This window comes from Camelus ferus, chromosome 10 (assembly GCF_009834535.1).
Source record: "Camelus ferus isolate YT-003-E chromosome 10, BCGSAC_Cfer_1.0, whole genome shotgun sequence".
NCBI classification, from domain to species: Eukaryota; Metazoa; Chordata; class Mammalia; order Artiodactyla; family Camelidae; genus Camelus; species Camelus ferus.
This window is the reverse complement of record NC_045705.1, coordinates 54,665,944-54,680,796: the sequence shown is the minus strand read 5'-3', so window position 1 is coordinate 54,680,796 and position 14,853 is coordinate 54,665,944. Positions and strand designations below refer to the sequence as shown.

Below are 14,853 nucleotides of genomic sequence, written 5' to 3'. Positions count from 1 at the left end.
GTCCGCAAAGCCTAAAATATTTTATATCTGGCCTCTTATAGAAGTTTGCCAACCTCTGTATAGAATCATGAAGGGAAGCAATTCATTCACTAAGTAGTAAGAAACTAATGATGAGGGACAAAAGTTGATACCTAAAATATTTTCTGTGTTCAAAACCCAAGTGGCGCTTTTATGTATTTTTTCTCATCGTGGTTCTAAGTGCAGGTCTGCATCATCCTGCTATGCAGACAATTTATTAAATTCCTTAACTATTAAATAACTTAAGCTCTCCAAACTTCAGTTTGCCATTAGCAAAAATACGGGAAGGATTATAATAGTAGCATCAAAATCAGACTGTTGTTGTGAGAAGAGTATGAAAAAAATAAAAGTAAAATACATAGCATAATTTTATTATGTATTCAGCAAACACTACCAACATGCAGTCATCATTTTCATTTTCATCATTACTGCCTTCATTGCTGCTGTATAACAAACGTAGCTCACTGTAGGCTGTTTGGAAAACCAGAAAATGAAATTTCCCCACCACTTAAAGGTGATCATCGCTAAAATTTTGTACATTCCCTGTCTTTTTTCCCCCTACGCAGATATTTATAAATTTGGAATCTTATATGTACACCTATATATTCTTGAGTTTTTTAAATATAATATTTCTTTGTGAGTATTATTCAATAGCAATAAATGTTCTTCAAAACTGACTGAACATAATTACATGATATTTTCTGAGGTGCCCGTGCCATGATCGACCTCATCAGTTATGGACGAGTGGTTGGTTGATTGCAGTCCTGACACTATTTATCTTTAAATACAACACAACATATTTATATGTGAAATCACTGTCTATGGCTCTACTGGCTTAGACTAGAAATCCTGAGGAAGTTCTTGAAACAAAGTATATGAACACTTTAAGAGACTTCATACAAATTTTCTAAATTGCTTTTCAGAAAAAAAATACTAATTTACAGCCCAAATCAAAGATATTATCTATCATACCACCCCCATATTAGCACTGAACATTTTGATTATTTTTGCCTTTCTAAGTTTGATACACAAAATTGAATTTTTGTGTTATTTATTTATTTGTCTGATTTTTACTTCTTTTTTTACTGCTAGGAAAATTGAGTAATTTTATATGTATATTCCTTTATGGTACTTTTGATAAATTGAATCTTGGTGCCCTCTGTTTTTTTGGGTCGGGGAGAGATACAATGCTTGTTCTTAATGATTCATGGGCTCTCTTTACAAGTCAATTAGGCAAACATTTTTTATTATTTGTTGAATTACTACAAAATTATTCCAAGTTTATCATTTATATTTAAAATTTTATAAGCTGTTTTGATTTGCATAATTATTTTATTCTTAATAGAATGTTTGTTTATCTGAATACAGAGAATACATCAAGGTGAATAATGTAGAACAGGTGAAACACAGGAAAAGCTTAAAACACTTATAATCACAGCACTGAGATTTTAACATTTAAATAATACAATTGTAGTTTTCCATGTATGGATATAATTTCATATTTTAAAATGAAGATCTTGGCATTGAACATACTATTTTGTAACATACTCCATCCACTTAGATAAATATGTTGAATATCTCACCGTGCTATTAAATGTTCTTTTCTAGCATAATTCTAAATTATGGCACAGAATTCCATAGTGGAACTATAATACAATTTATTTAAACAATTTGCTATTTTTGTTCTTTTGTTCATTTGTTTACAACTACATTATCTTAAATAAGACTGAGAAAAGCATTCAAGTAAAATGCAGTTTGCATCCAAACAATGTAAAAATTGTAAATACAGTGCTGCTAGTTCAAAGTGTCTTTGATATATATTGTGAAATCAACTTATCATTTTGACCTATCCTGTTTATTTCCCTTAACTTTTATCATAACTGAGGACTACAATTTTAAAAAAATCTTATTTTTAATTTGCATTCATTTTCTGGTTACTTTGAACATTTCCCCATATTTTATAGCTATTATAATTTTAAATGTATGATTATATTCTTTGCATAATTTTTGGTTTCTTTCTCCCATGTCTTTTTTTTAATCAATTTTTTTGTTGTGTAAGACCGCTTAGCGTGAGAATCCTTAACGAATGTTTAAGTACACAATACAGCTTGTTAACTGCAGGCACAATGTTGTGCAGCAGATTTCTAAAAGTTATTCACCATGCAAAACTGAAACTTTGTACCCTTCAAACAGCAAGTCCTTGTTTCTCCCTCCCACCCCCCGACTCCCCCCTAGCCCCTTGATATCACCATACTGCTCCCCATTTCTGAGTTTGACTATTTTATGTACCTTGTATAAGTGGAATCATGCAGCATTTGTCCTTCTGTGTCTGGCTTATTTCATTTAGCAGAATGTCTTCCAGGTTCATCCATCATATTTTATCTTTTAAAATCAAGATGAACCTCACACATTACTAGAAAACTATCAGTTTGTTTTAAGTAGCACACATTTATTATTATTATAGTATTCTTATAATTTTAAAAATTTCATTGTTTCCAAGGATATTTTCCATTTCTTATTCCTAAAATTGCATATTATTGTTTTCTTCAGACATTTCTTTATTAGATTCTGCGACTATTTATCTCCACTTTTTAAGTTTTCAAAGGACTGACTTTTAAATATAGTTATCAATTTTATAATTTTAAAATTTATTTTTGCTTTTAGTTGTATTTTTTCCTTGCTGTGTCTGTTTTCTTTTCTAAGTTGATTTGAAAACCAAGTTAATTTATTTTCATTATTTTTTTATGTGATAATAATAAAAGTCTTAATTCTCCCCTCAAATTTTTTAAGCCTCAGTCTACTGTGTTTTTTCATATGTGTTATCAGCAGAAGTCTATTGGGCATATGAGTTTTTTCTCCCAACTTTATTGAGATATAACTGACATTTAATATTGTGTAAGTTTGAGGTGTACAATGTGATGATTTGATACACATATACGTTGCAAAATAATTGCCACAAAAAAAAGTTAGTTAACACATCCATCACCTCACATAACTACCTTTTGTGTGTGCATATATGGAGAACACTTAAGATCTACTCTCTTTTAGCAACTAGCAAGTATATAATACAATATGTTTAATTATAGTCACCACTGCTGTATATTAGAGCCCCAGAACTTACTCATCCTATTACTGGAAGTTCGTAGATCTTGACCAACATTTCCTCCCTTTCCCCTAGCCCCCAGTCCCTGGCAGTCATCATTCTACTCTCTGTTTCTTTGAGTTCAGCTTTCTTAGAGTCCATATATAAGTGAGATAATACAGTATTTGTTTGTTCTTTGACTTATTTCATTTAGCATGAGATCCTCAAGCTCAATTAATTTTGTCTGTCAAAAATGGCAAGATTTCTTTCTTTTTAATGGCTAAATAATAATAATATGGCTGAATAATACATATATATATACACATATATATATCTCCCCCATTTTCTTTATCCATTCATCTGTAGACACTTAAGTTGTTTCCATATCTTAGCTATTGTGAATAATGCTGCCATGAACATGGGGAGTGCAGATATCTCTGAGATAGTGACTTCATTCTCTCTGTATATATACCCAGAAGTGGAATTACTGGATCATATAGTAATTTTATTTTAAATTTTTGAGGAACCTCCACACTATTTTTCCATAATGGCTATACCAATTTATATTCCCCTCAACTGTGCACAAAAGTTCTCCTTTCTCCACATCTTCCCCAACACTTGTTATCGCTTATCTTTTTTTAGAATTTCAAGTTGTATGTGATTTTTTTCTTTCCTGTTAACTATAAAGCAATATTTTTGTTTTTGTTTTGAAGTATAGTCAGTTTACAATGTTGCATCAGCTTCTGGTACAGAATAATGTTTCAGTCATCCATATACATACATATATTCTTTTTCAGTATAGGTTACTACAAGATATCGAATATACCTGTACTATACAGTATAAACCTGTTTATCTATTTTATATAATCTTTGTCTTTTTGATGATAGCCATTTCTTTAAGGCGAGATCTCACTGGAGTTTTGATGTGCATTTCCCTGTTGACTAGTGACGTTGAGCACCTTTGTGTGTATCTGTTGGCCATTTGTATGCCATCTTTAGAAAAATGTCTATTAAGGCCTTCTGTTCATTTTTCAATCAGATTCTTTTTTCATTTTTACTTTTATTATTATTTTCCTACTGAGTTATATGAATTTCTCATATAGTTTGGATATTAACCCTTTATCAGATATACAGTTTGCAAACATATTTTCCCATTTGGTAGGTTGCCTTTTCATTTTGTTGATTGTTTCCTTTGCTGTGCAGAAGCTTTTCAGTTTAATGGAGTCCACTTGTTTATTTTTAGTTTTTTTGGCTTGTGCTTTCAGTATCATATCCAAAAAATCACTGCCAAGACCAATGTGAAGAAGCTTTTCCCCTACATTTTCTTCTAGAAGTTTTATAGTTTCAGGTTTTATATTTAAGTCTTTAATCCATTTAGAATTAGTTTTTTGAGTGGTGTAAGATAAAATTCTTGTGGTTTTTTGTAGGCAGCCTGGAAGTTCTTTTGATTGTAACGTGTGGTTTTGCTTCTTTAGTTATATTTGTTTCCTGTCTGAATGCTTAAAGATTTTCCCTACCCTCAAAATTAAAAAAAATAAATAACACAAAGATCAAAACATATCGGTATGTGTGTATTTCTATTCTTGTGTATGTGTGTGTGTGTTAAGGAATGCTCAGTTCAAAAAGAGTTAGCTCAGTAATTTAAATTTTTTCCTATACTTATGTTTTGTAATGTAATTTCAATTTTATAATATTTTCATAATAATGTGCACCCTACATGTTCTGCACATCTTAGGTGGCATCATTAGGTGTCCCTACCCCTTATACATTCCCTCCACCAAGCTACTGTGTATTTACTGTATCAAGATCTTCATTGTGATTTTAATAGGATTGATTATTTAAATATCTCCCCCATTAAATTTTAAGCTTCACGGAGGAATCAACCGTCACATCGCCAGTGCTTCAATAGAAGTGGAATAAATATTAAATTTTTCCTTATTACTTAAGATTCTGTCTTTAATATAACACATGTTAATTGTTTATTCATAATTGTTTTCCTTTGAATATTCACTCTAATGTTTCTCATATTTTTCATAGAACTCTTGTGGTAATTCATTTCTTTTTTTTTTTCCATTTGTCCACTCTTGAAAGAGAAGTATTTGGAATCTCCTGAGGCACACTCACTATCTGCTTAGTTGTAGATCTAAGATCTACCTCTTAGATCTTAATTTTGAAAGCCAGTGAATACGTTGGGTCCTGACCACCAATTTTTAATTATAGCTTTGCTGGACTGAAAAATAAAGCTCCTAAGGTTGTTACCTCATAAACAGGTCAGACAAGAAGGAACAAGTATTGTAAGATCTGAAGTACTCTGCAGTTCTGACATTGAGGGGGAAAGGTGAATTAAAACTACTACATTCTGTACACATCCTCCTATCCATCCCCTTGCCACTTTTTTCCTACTTCAAGTCACTTCAAAATGAAGCATGATAAAACAATTGACTTTTTCCATTATGTACCCTCTCAAATTGTATTAGGACTGCAGTCCCTACTTGCATACAAAAAAGTAAGTACTATTTTTGGCAGTAGATGGAGAAGATGAACACCATGAATCTTTGACAAAGGGGAATATATAACAGGATTAAATGGAAATTATCTACTGTTTTCCATCTGACTCCACTTTATTGCCTCAGGACCTATCTCATTTAACCCCACAACAAAGGTATTAATTATGCAGCAGAAGATGGGTGTGTGTGGATATGATCCAATTTGTTTCAGCAAATATGATCACAAAGTGGAAAATGGATGATAAAGTATAAGAGTAAGGAAGGATGAGCCGTTGCCCATTCAGAGCTTCGGGCTCTGGCGACTCTTCCTTGTGTCTTTATTCTTAGACAACAGGAAGCCCTTTCCTTTGCAACTGAGATCCTGATTTCGTCTCTTTCCCTGACACTCAGAATGAATCTGAAAAACAAATCCAGAATCTGACTCTTTCTATTGAGAATCTCTCTCCATGACCACAGCTGGGGTTTCATTCCTGTTTCTATGGCTGGAGGCAACTGGACGAGAGTTAGCGAGTTTACCCTGATGAGTTTCTCTTCCTTACCTACTGAAATACAGTCATTACTCTTCCTGGTATTTTTAATCATCTACCTGGTCACCCTGATGGGAAACGGCCTCATCCTTCTGGTCACCTGGGCTGACCCCATGCTGCACAGCCCCATGTACTTCTTCCTCAGGAACTTGTCCTTCTTGGAGATTGGCTTCAACCTAGTCATTGTGCCCAAGATGCTGGGGACCCTGATTGCCCAGGACACGATCATCTCCTTTCTTGGCTGTGCCACTCAGATGTATTTCTTCTTCTTCTTCGGGGTTTCTGAATGCTTCCTTCTGGCCACCATGGCATATGACCGCTATGTAGCCATCTGCAATCCCTTACACTACCCAGTCATCATGAGCACAAGGACATGTGCCAAACTGGCTGCTGCCTCCTGGTTTCCAGGCGTTCCTGTAGCTACTGTGCAGACCACGTGGCTCTTCAGCTTTCCATTCTGTGGCACCAACGAGGTGAACCACTTCTTCTGTGACAGCCCACCTGTGCTCAGGCTGGTCTGTGCAGACACAGCACTCTTTGAGGTCTATGCCATCGTTGGGACCATTCTAGTCGTCATGCTACCCTGCTTGCTGATCCTATGTTCCTACACTCGCATCGCTGCTGCCATCCTCAAGATTCCTTCAGCTAAAGGGAAGCACAAAGCCTTCTCTACCTGCTCCTCCCACCTCCTTGTTGTCTCCCTTTTCTATGTATCTTCAAGCCTCACCTACTTCCGTCCCAAGTCCAATAATTCTCCTGAGAGCAAGAAGGTGCTGTCACTATCCTACACCGTTGTGACTCCCATGTTGAACCCCATCATCTACAGCCTGAGAAATTATGAAGTGAAGAATGCCCTCAGCCGGACCTTCTACAAGGTTTTAGGGGGCAGAAACTACAGAAATTCTACAGCTATTTTGAGGCACAACTAAAGTTTATTGAATGAGGAACAATCTGTTCATACTTGAGATTCTTCTCTGCTTCTGTTCCCTTCTCCCCTGGCTTCAAAACCTAGTTGCTGAAATAGCTGTTGTAAAGCCCGGTGGAGAGAAAACAGCGCAGAGCTGGGTTAGACCTCTCGTTACCACCTGCTGCATTCCTCTGCTAGCTTTTTATACACTCACATTCTTTTTCTTATTGGTTCAGTTGATATTTTTACATTTCTGTGGCCAATACATTCCAGATCTTTACTTTGCAATGTGCACCAATGTGAAATACATCACCAACAGAGTAAACTGCTTGTAATGTGAACTTGGGGATGCAAAGTTATCTTGGCACTTCATCTTGTTTTGGACAAGTGTGACTCCATTCAGTAGGGGGGGAAAGCTCTAATCGCTCTGCTGTACAAGTTTCCTCATTCATTCACTTCAGTTTGTACGTCTCTGAGGCAGTGACTGCTCTTGAATTGGTTGGTACTTAGCATGGATAAAGGAAAGTAAATCACTAGTCCCCGTGGCTATTCTTTATAATCCCAATATCCTTAATCAACTGCTTTCAGGATGTTTTCCCCAGCTAGGAAGATCTGAGTTTCCAGTTCTCCCTCTCAGTTCTTTTTTTCAGGTTTTTAAGGTTTGTTGAAGTGATTTCAGGTTTTCACTAACATAATTTCCATCATGGTGCTGATTTCTTTAAGGCTTACAATGGATCCTAGCTACTCCACTATGTCTTATTAACAACTCTGTCGTGTTTTGCTTAATGCCTTTTAAAATAAAAACTTTTGTTTGTTGATGTGAAAATACCAAAGACCATAAAATACAATCACTGTATTCAGAGGTTTATAATTTAATCAGCAATAGAAATTACAAAAGAAAAAACTATAGACTCCTGAAGTAATGGAGTGTTACATAACATAAAGGGACTTACCTGGGTTCGTATTCCACTCTGCCATTTACTAGCTGGTGACCACTGGAAAGTGAATTAAACTCTTTTTGTCTCTTTCCTCATCTGTAAAATGATGCGTGTAATAATAGTATCTATTTTATGGATTTGTTTTTAAGAGTTGATATTGCATATAATGTGTTTATGACAGCACTAGCATGCTGTAGGTACATATATAGGCATTTGCTATTAGCAACTTATCTCATCTGAATCCTTCATTTCATAGGTAAGGGAAGTGGCGTTCAAAGATATTTGATAATACATATTTAGAACAAAATTCAGGTGGCTTGAATCTCAATTCTCTATGTTTTTTAAGTACCATGCAATGAATAGTCAATTAATTAAGTAAATAACTCAGAATCAGAGTAAAAGAATATTTACTTTTCTGAGTAAAAGAATACAATGGGGGGACCTGAGTAGGCATTAGTATACAAGAAAATAATGCAAGGAACATGAATATAAGTCCAGTGCTGCTGTCTTTAACCCACCACAACAGGTACTAGAAGAAATGGTTAAGCCACTAAATTAGATATTGAACATGACTGTCTTTGCAGTCCATTAGTGAGACAGAAATATAAACATATGATTAGGATCCTGAGTAAGAGTGCAGCCAAAGGATTAGAAGTAGTAAAGAACAAGAGTGGAAGATAAAATAGGGACGGAGGTTTTGAACTGTGTGTGGAGAGGGATTCTAAGAAAAATAAGCAGTGTTTCCAAAATGAAGAGGCCAAATGGCCATATTCATACCATAATACCAGGTATGTGCTAGGAGTCAGCAACAGATAATAAATAAGCTTTGTAGGCCAAGACGCAAAATCAAGGAAATTTTATAGATAATTATATAACAAAGAGAAAAGTTTTCATAATTTTATTGGTGATATTTACAATATAATTTTTTATAATACAGGTCTACTAATGAGAAGAATGGAATTCCTTTTTAGGGGAATAATATTTCATTTAATTGAGATTCAAAATCAGTTGCAAGTGTTTACATGTCAAGGCTAATCTACAAGGAGATTTTACATCTTGCATCTTCAAAAACGTCTTTTTGTACAATTACATGTTGTCAAATACTGTTATCACCCACAGTTATATAATTTTTATATAGCATATTCATTTTTTGGAATATGTTTATACATTCCAATAGATTGTCCTCCTGAAATTTGTTTTTAGCATGTCATTTATGGCATAAGATCATTTTATTTTTTGGGGGGTGGTAATTAGTTGTTTTTTTTCTTTTTAATGGAGGTACTGGGGATTGAACCCAGGACCTCATGCATGCTAAGCATGTGCTCTACCACTGAGCTATGCCCTGCCCTCTGAAGATGAATCATTTTCTATTGAAGGATAGATGGGAAAGACATTCTGCTGTAATGAGATATTCCATTCAATTTTTAGATTTCTCTGACTGTTGCTTCCTGTGAGTTGGAAATATAGGAATGAGGAATTAGTCTAGTGATGTCTACATATAATATATAATTTTGGCATAGCGTGAATAGCATTGCATTATAAACAATGATTTACCATCTAATTTGATATCAGAATATTCTACACTCCACTGTTCTTTAAAATGTGATATTTGATGTCAATTTTTTTTCTCATTTTGACTTGATGGATATGCACTGGCAACAAAATAAGTAAATAAAATGTTGCAGTACAGAGATGCACAAGGCACTCAAGATGCTGTTAAGTAATAACTGCTTCACTATGCTTTTTTAAAAGCTTGTTAATATTTATTTTTTGCAAGAGTAATTCACTCTACACAGTAGACAGGGCCATGAACATACTCTTATAACTTGACAACAGCTACACAAATACTCACTGCTTAAATTGTGACAATTTCTCTCCTATGTTCACCTGCTCTGGCTCATGAAAACTTTTTTTCAGTTTTACTGAGATATAACTGATATAACATTGTACCAGTTTAAGGTGTATAGCATAATGAGCTGACACATGTATGTATAACAATATGATTACCACAGTAAGCTTAGGAAGCATACATCACCTCACATGATTACAATTTTGTCCTTGGGCATCACGATGAATTTTAATGCCCCAAGCAGCAGACGAAAGTACCACTAATGTATGAACTTCATACAAGTGTTCAGCTTTGCTGTTGCAGCATGAAAGTAGCCACGACGTTTAAGTGAATGAGCATGGCCATGTGCCAACAGAACTTTATTTCCAGATAGTGGAATCTGAATTTCATATGATTTTCATATGTCAAGGAATATTACTCTTCTTTTGCTTTTTTTAAGCACTGAAAAAAATGTAAAAACCATTCTGAACACATGAATTATACAGAGATGGGTGGAAGGTTGAATTTGTCCTGTAGATGGTCATTTGCCTACACCTGGGTCAGAGCATGAACTCTGAAGCTAAAAAGCCTGGGCTTTGTCCTGCTTCTGTCCCTTGATAGCTCTGTGACACTGAGAAAGTTATTTAGCAACTCTGTGCCTATATTTCCTCTTCTGTAAAGTGAAGATAATCATAACACCTATTTCACATCTTGGTGGAGAGGATTAAATGAGTGAATATATGTAAGTCACTAAGGAACAAGGCTGGGCCCATGGCAACTTCAATAGAAAACGTAAGCATTATACGGATGCTGGTGGCAGTGGTGGTGATGTTGATGCTGATGGTGAGAAAAATAAAAAGTATGATATGGAAGGAAAACTGGAGGGAATAAGGGTGGGGAGGTAGGAACGAGTCAAATCTAGAAAGGCCTTCTAGGCCAAGGGGTTTGAACACTATTTTGTGAACTGTATAGATTAACTGAAGGGTTTTTAGCATGAAGAAACAATCAAATCTGTAGTTTGTAAACATTACTTGGGGAGTGGTATGATGTGGCAAGAGGACACAGGCTAAAAAGACGCCATTCAAAAGACCTGTGTAACTGGGCAATTAAGAGATCATAAGACCAAAATTCAGTGCAAGGAAAACCATCTTGTAACCTCACAATTTGGAGTCCTCCATCAAAATTGGATCCGCAGAGGAGGCAGTAAGCAGAGCTGAGAGCTCAGAGAGGATCACTGCTTCTCCGGATGACACCCACTCCCCGAAGCCTGCAGGTCAGCAGGGACTTGAGCTTCCGAGCTGGCCTGCTTGCTGCCAGCATGAGCTCATTAGGCGTGGCTCTGCAGCCTGAGTGCATTAGCCCTCTGCCCAGAGCTGGGCCTGCCTGCTCACCCAAGCTCTCCCACCAGGCCCCACGAGAGGCCACTGGGAGCCTCCCTCAGCTGTGCTCCCTAAGCAGCAGTGTGTCTCATTAACAACTTTTTAATGAGGTCACAGCCTCTGACTGCTCATTATAGGCTGGTTCGTCTGCAAGCCCAGGGGTGGAAGAGACTGAGGATGGAAGCCAGTGAGGGCAGAGCTCAGCCTGTGCAGAGCTGCAGGAGAGGGAGAGAGACCTCACCCCCTTAGCGGAGATTCCCAGGCTTTTACTCTTGGGTCTCGGGGGCCCTTCGAGCTCTCAGAGACTGTGATTCTGCAGATTGAGATCTTGAAGGACCAGGGCCTTGACTGGGAGGAATTACAACAGAGTCCAGTGATGCAAGGCTTTGACCAGCTCTTGGTCCAGAGAGATTCTTAAGGAAATCAAATGCCCTTCAGATTTTCTCTGATGCTTGTGTAAGAGGAATTTTGCTGCTGAAAGTTTTTATCATCTTGCCTTCTGTAGTCATGGATTCCTTGCTATTCCCCCAGCATGTCCAAGGGTAGATCCTTGTGTTATTTTCTAAGTCCTTTTAAACTGTACTTGTCCTGGGAACTCAGTAGTTGGTCCTCTTCTTCTCTCCTCCTCAGGTACCATCTCAGAAATCCCCTCTAGTGCCAAGGTTTCAACGAATCACCCCTGTGGAGATGAAACTTGGATGCTGGCTTGTATCTCCCACCGGGATTATTGATAGAGCCTCCTAACTGGTCTCCCAGCCTCCAGCTGTACTGAGACGTTCATACACACCCCATTCTCATTCATCCTCCTCGCCCTCTGCATAGTTCTTTCTAAATACACGTGTGATGATCTGTCATTATCATACTTAAAGTCTCAACAATTCACCCCCATTTTTAGAATGAAACTAACATTGCCAGTGTGTCATACAAGCCCTCTCATAGCTCAGCTCTAGATTATCTGTCCCTTTCAGTTCTTGCCATGCCCGGACTGGACTGAACTATTTTCTTTCCCCCTGCTCCATACCTTTCTAGTTTCTCTAACCATAGTCTTTTATTCCCCTCAACAATTTAACCTCTAAAAAACCTGGGTTCAAATCCTGTGTCTCCAATTTACCAGCCATGCAAGTTAATGCATAAATTTCTCTCTCTCAGTTTCCTCATCTGTGATGGTGATAATACCTACCTCATAGAGTTGATGTAGGGAGGACATTATATTAATGAAACAGACTGTTGAAAGTGTTAAAGGGACAGACTGGGATTTCAAATTGTAGAATAAATAAACAAGATTATACTGTATAGCACAGGGAAATATATATAAGCTCTTATGGTAGCTCACAGAGAAAAAGATGTGACAATGAATATGTGTATGTTCATGTATAACTGAAACATTGTACTCCACACTGGGATTTGACACAACATTGTAAAATGATTATAACTCAATAAAAAAGGTTAAAAAATAAAAGGAACATCTAATGCAAAAAAAAATGTTAAAGTGTTAAAGCCAATTATTCTGTGGCAACAACCGAGACACCATGTGGGCAACCACTGCCCCTGGTACAACTTTGCGATTCTCTCTGTTCTTTAGTATTCTTGCGATTTGAAGTAGGATATCAGGTGTGCAGATTCTCACTAGTTTCCTACTCATTACCGTGTATATAAATTATTAGGTTCCCTTCTTTTCCCAGAGAGCAGGCTAAAGAAAGGAATTAACATGTGTTTGCTGTTTGATATGAGTTACTTTTTTGTATATAAAGCCTCAATTACTCCTCACAGGTATTATCAGGATGTAAAGAACAGGACAAAGGAACAACCAACAGTGATCAGAGCTTAGGTCCCTGTGGTCTAAAATGTCATGTTCTTGTCAATATAGCATGAATTCTATAAAATACAAAGGCACAAACTATAAAGAAGTTAGAAGGAAAAGGAAAGTTTGATATGTAACATAGAAGGCCAAGAGGCTTCAAAGAGATCATAGGAGAAAACATTTTAAGACCAGCCTATGTATTTGGAGGACCTCCTGAATGTACAGTGAACTGTTTTGGGGGTATTATTGAAAGGACTAATACAGTTATTTTTGTTCTCTAAATAAAACTACCTGGAACAGAGTAAGTCTTCAACAAGACAGAGACATGATTATCAAATCTTTATATCTTTACTCAGTTCGTCCCTTTACAGTTCCTGCCTCTCATCTCAGACTCCCCATACCAAGTTAACATCTGCATATCATTTAAGATTAAACTCTAGTGTTTTCTTTTCTATCAGTCTCTTCCTGATTCCTCTAAAGAAATCCAAGTTCACTCATGTGAACTTGGGCACATGTGTCATCTTGCATGCATTACTAAGCATTGAAGACATTGCAGTTGTATTTCTCAGGGGCATTGAGGACACAGCAAGGACAGTTTTTCATTCATGTTTGTATTTCTGAGGTCTAGTCCAGTGCCTGGAATATAGCAGATACTCAGTAAATGAATAAAAGAATGCAGAATGCCCAAATGGTTTGCCTAGTCCTGACCTCTCACTGAAGTGTGAGCTCCCCGTTTCCAGGTGCCTCCAGGACATGTCTACATAGCTGTCAAAACATGCATCTAGCACCATGCTCCCAGACAATCTCCAGATCCTGAAAACCTTTTTCTTGTTACTTATTCCTCTTTTTGACCTCACTGTTCATTGACATATGCTTTCATTTAGTCAGTGAGTATTCATGTCCTGAATCTGGGATAACAGTGAACCTGGCACTGCCTTCTAGGAGCTCCTGGCTCTGAGTGAGACAGACGGATACACAGACAGCTATGGAATAAAAAGTGCCATGCACAGTGCTGTGCTGGCTACAGTTCTACACTTCAGTAAAGACTGTCATAGCGGCGTTCAACCAGTCTCCTAATCCTGCTCATTCTCCCTTGGCAAAATTCTTCTTTCTCAAACCTTGGCTCAGTTCCCATTTTCACTGCCACTTCCATTCCACACCATTATGTGACACAAGCCAGGCCCTCACCTCCGAAGTATTATCAATCACAAGAGTCTCCTCGCTGTTCTCACTGCTTCTGAGCACTTCCCAGTACCCCCCTACACTCACTGCCAAGTACTGATATACACGGAAGAGCAAGCCAGAGTCTCTGCCCTTAGGGCCATTACACTCCAATGGAGAGGAGAGTCATTAAACAAAGAACTGCACAAATAAATATATAATTACAAATTGATGTCATTACTGTGAAGGAAAAGAACAGAGTGCCCTGAGAAAGAGTAAAAGGAGAGAGTCCTAATTTGCATTCAGGATCAGAGCAGACCTCCCTCAGGAAGTGATATCAGAAGATTGTGTAGATTTATGAAGCAGGTAAAAAGAAAGAGGAAAAATATACAAAGCAAATAAATTAGTGTATACAAAGATTCTAAGTCAATAATTGCAGAAATAACGTTGATGGAAGTAACAGTAGTGATGCTGGTCATCATAGAGTCAACGGGAATGCCCCCTTCCCCTCCGTGATCACAACCTTCAAGTCTCAGGTCAAATAGCATCCTGGAGGAGCCTTACCATTTCTGACATTTGCCAGGGCATGGCATGTTTTCTATACTTTATCTCCTTTCCTGCTTACAACAGGTATTGGGCATTTTATGTGGGAGAAAATAAGACTTGGAATGATTCTCTCCAGGTCATGAGATTAGGAATCAGTGG

The 14,853-nt window shown here is 37.0% G+C and overlaps 1 protein-coding gene across 1 annotated transcript; it reads left to right on the top strand.

Annotated features, from left to right (window-relative positions):
* Positions 1 to 6,048: 6,048 nt before the first annotated feature.
* Positions 6,049 to 7,124, top strand: LOC102518737 (olfactory receptor 10A5). The gene has a single exon (XM_006179158.2). It carries the CDS (start codon positions 6,086 to 6,088, stop codon positions 7,061 to 7,063), a length of 978 nt encoding a protein of 325 aa, XP_006179220.2. The 5' UTR covers positions 6,049 to 6,085; the 3' UTR covers positions 7,064 to 7,124.
* The last annotated feature ends 7,729 nt before the right edge of the window (positions 7,125 to 14,853 follow it).

What these genes read in the sequence shown, in the direction of transcription:
- LOC102518737 (XM_006179158.2), top strand. Translation starts at nt 6,086, where the DNA reads ATGGCTGGAGGCAACTGGACGAGAGTTAGCGAGTTTACCCTGATGAGT.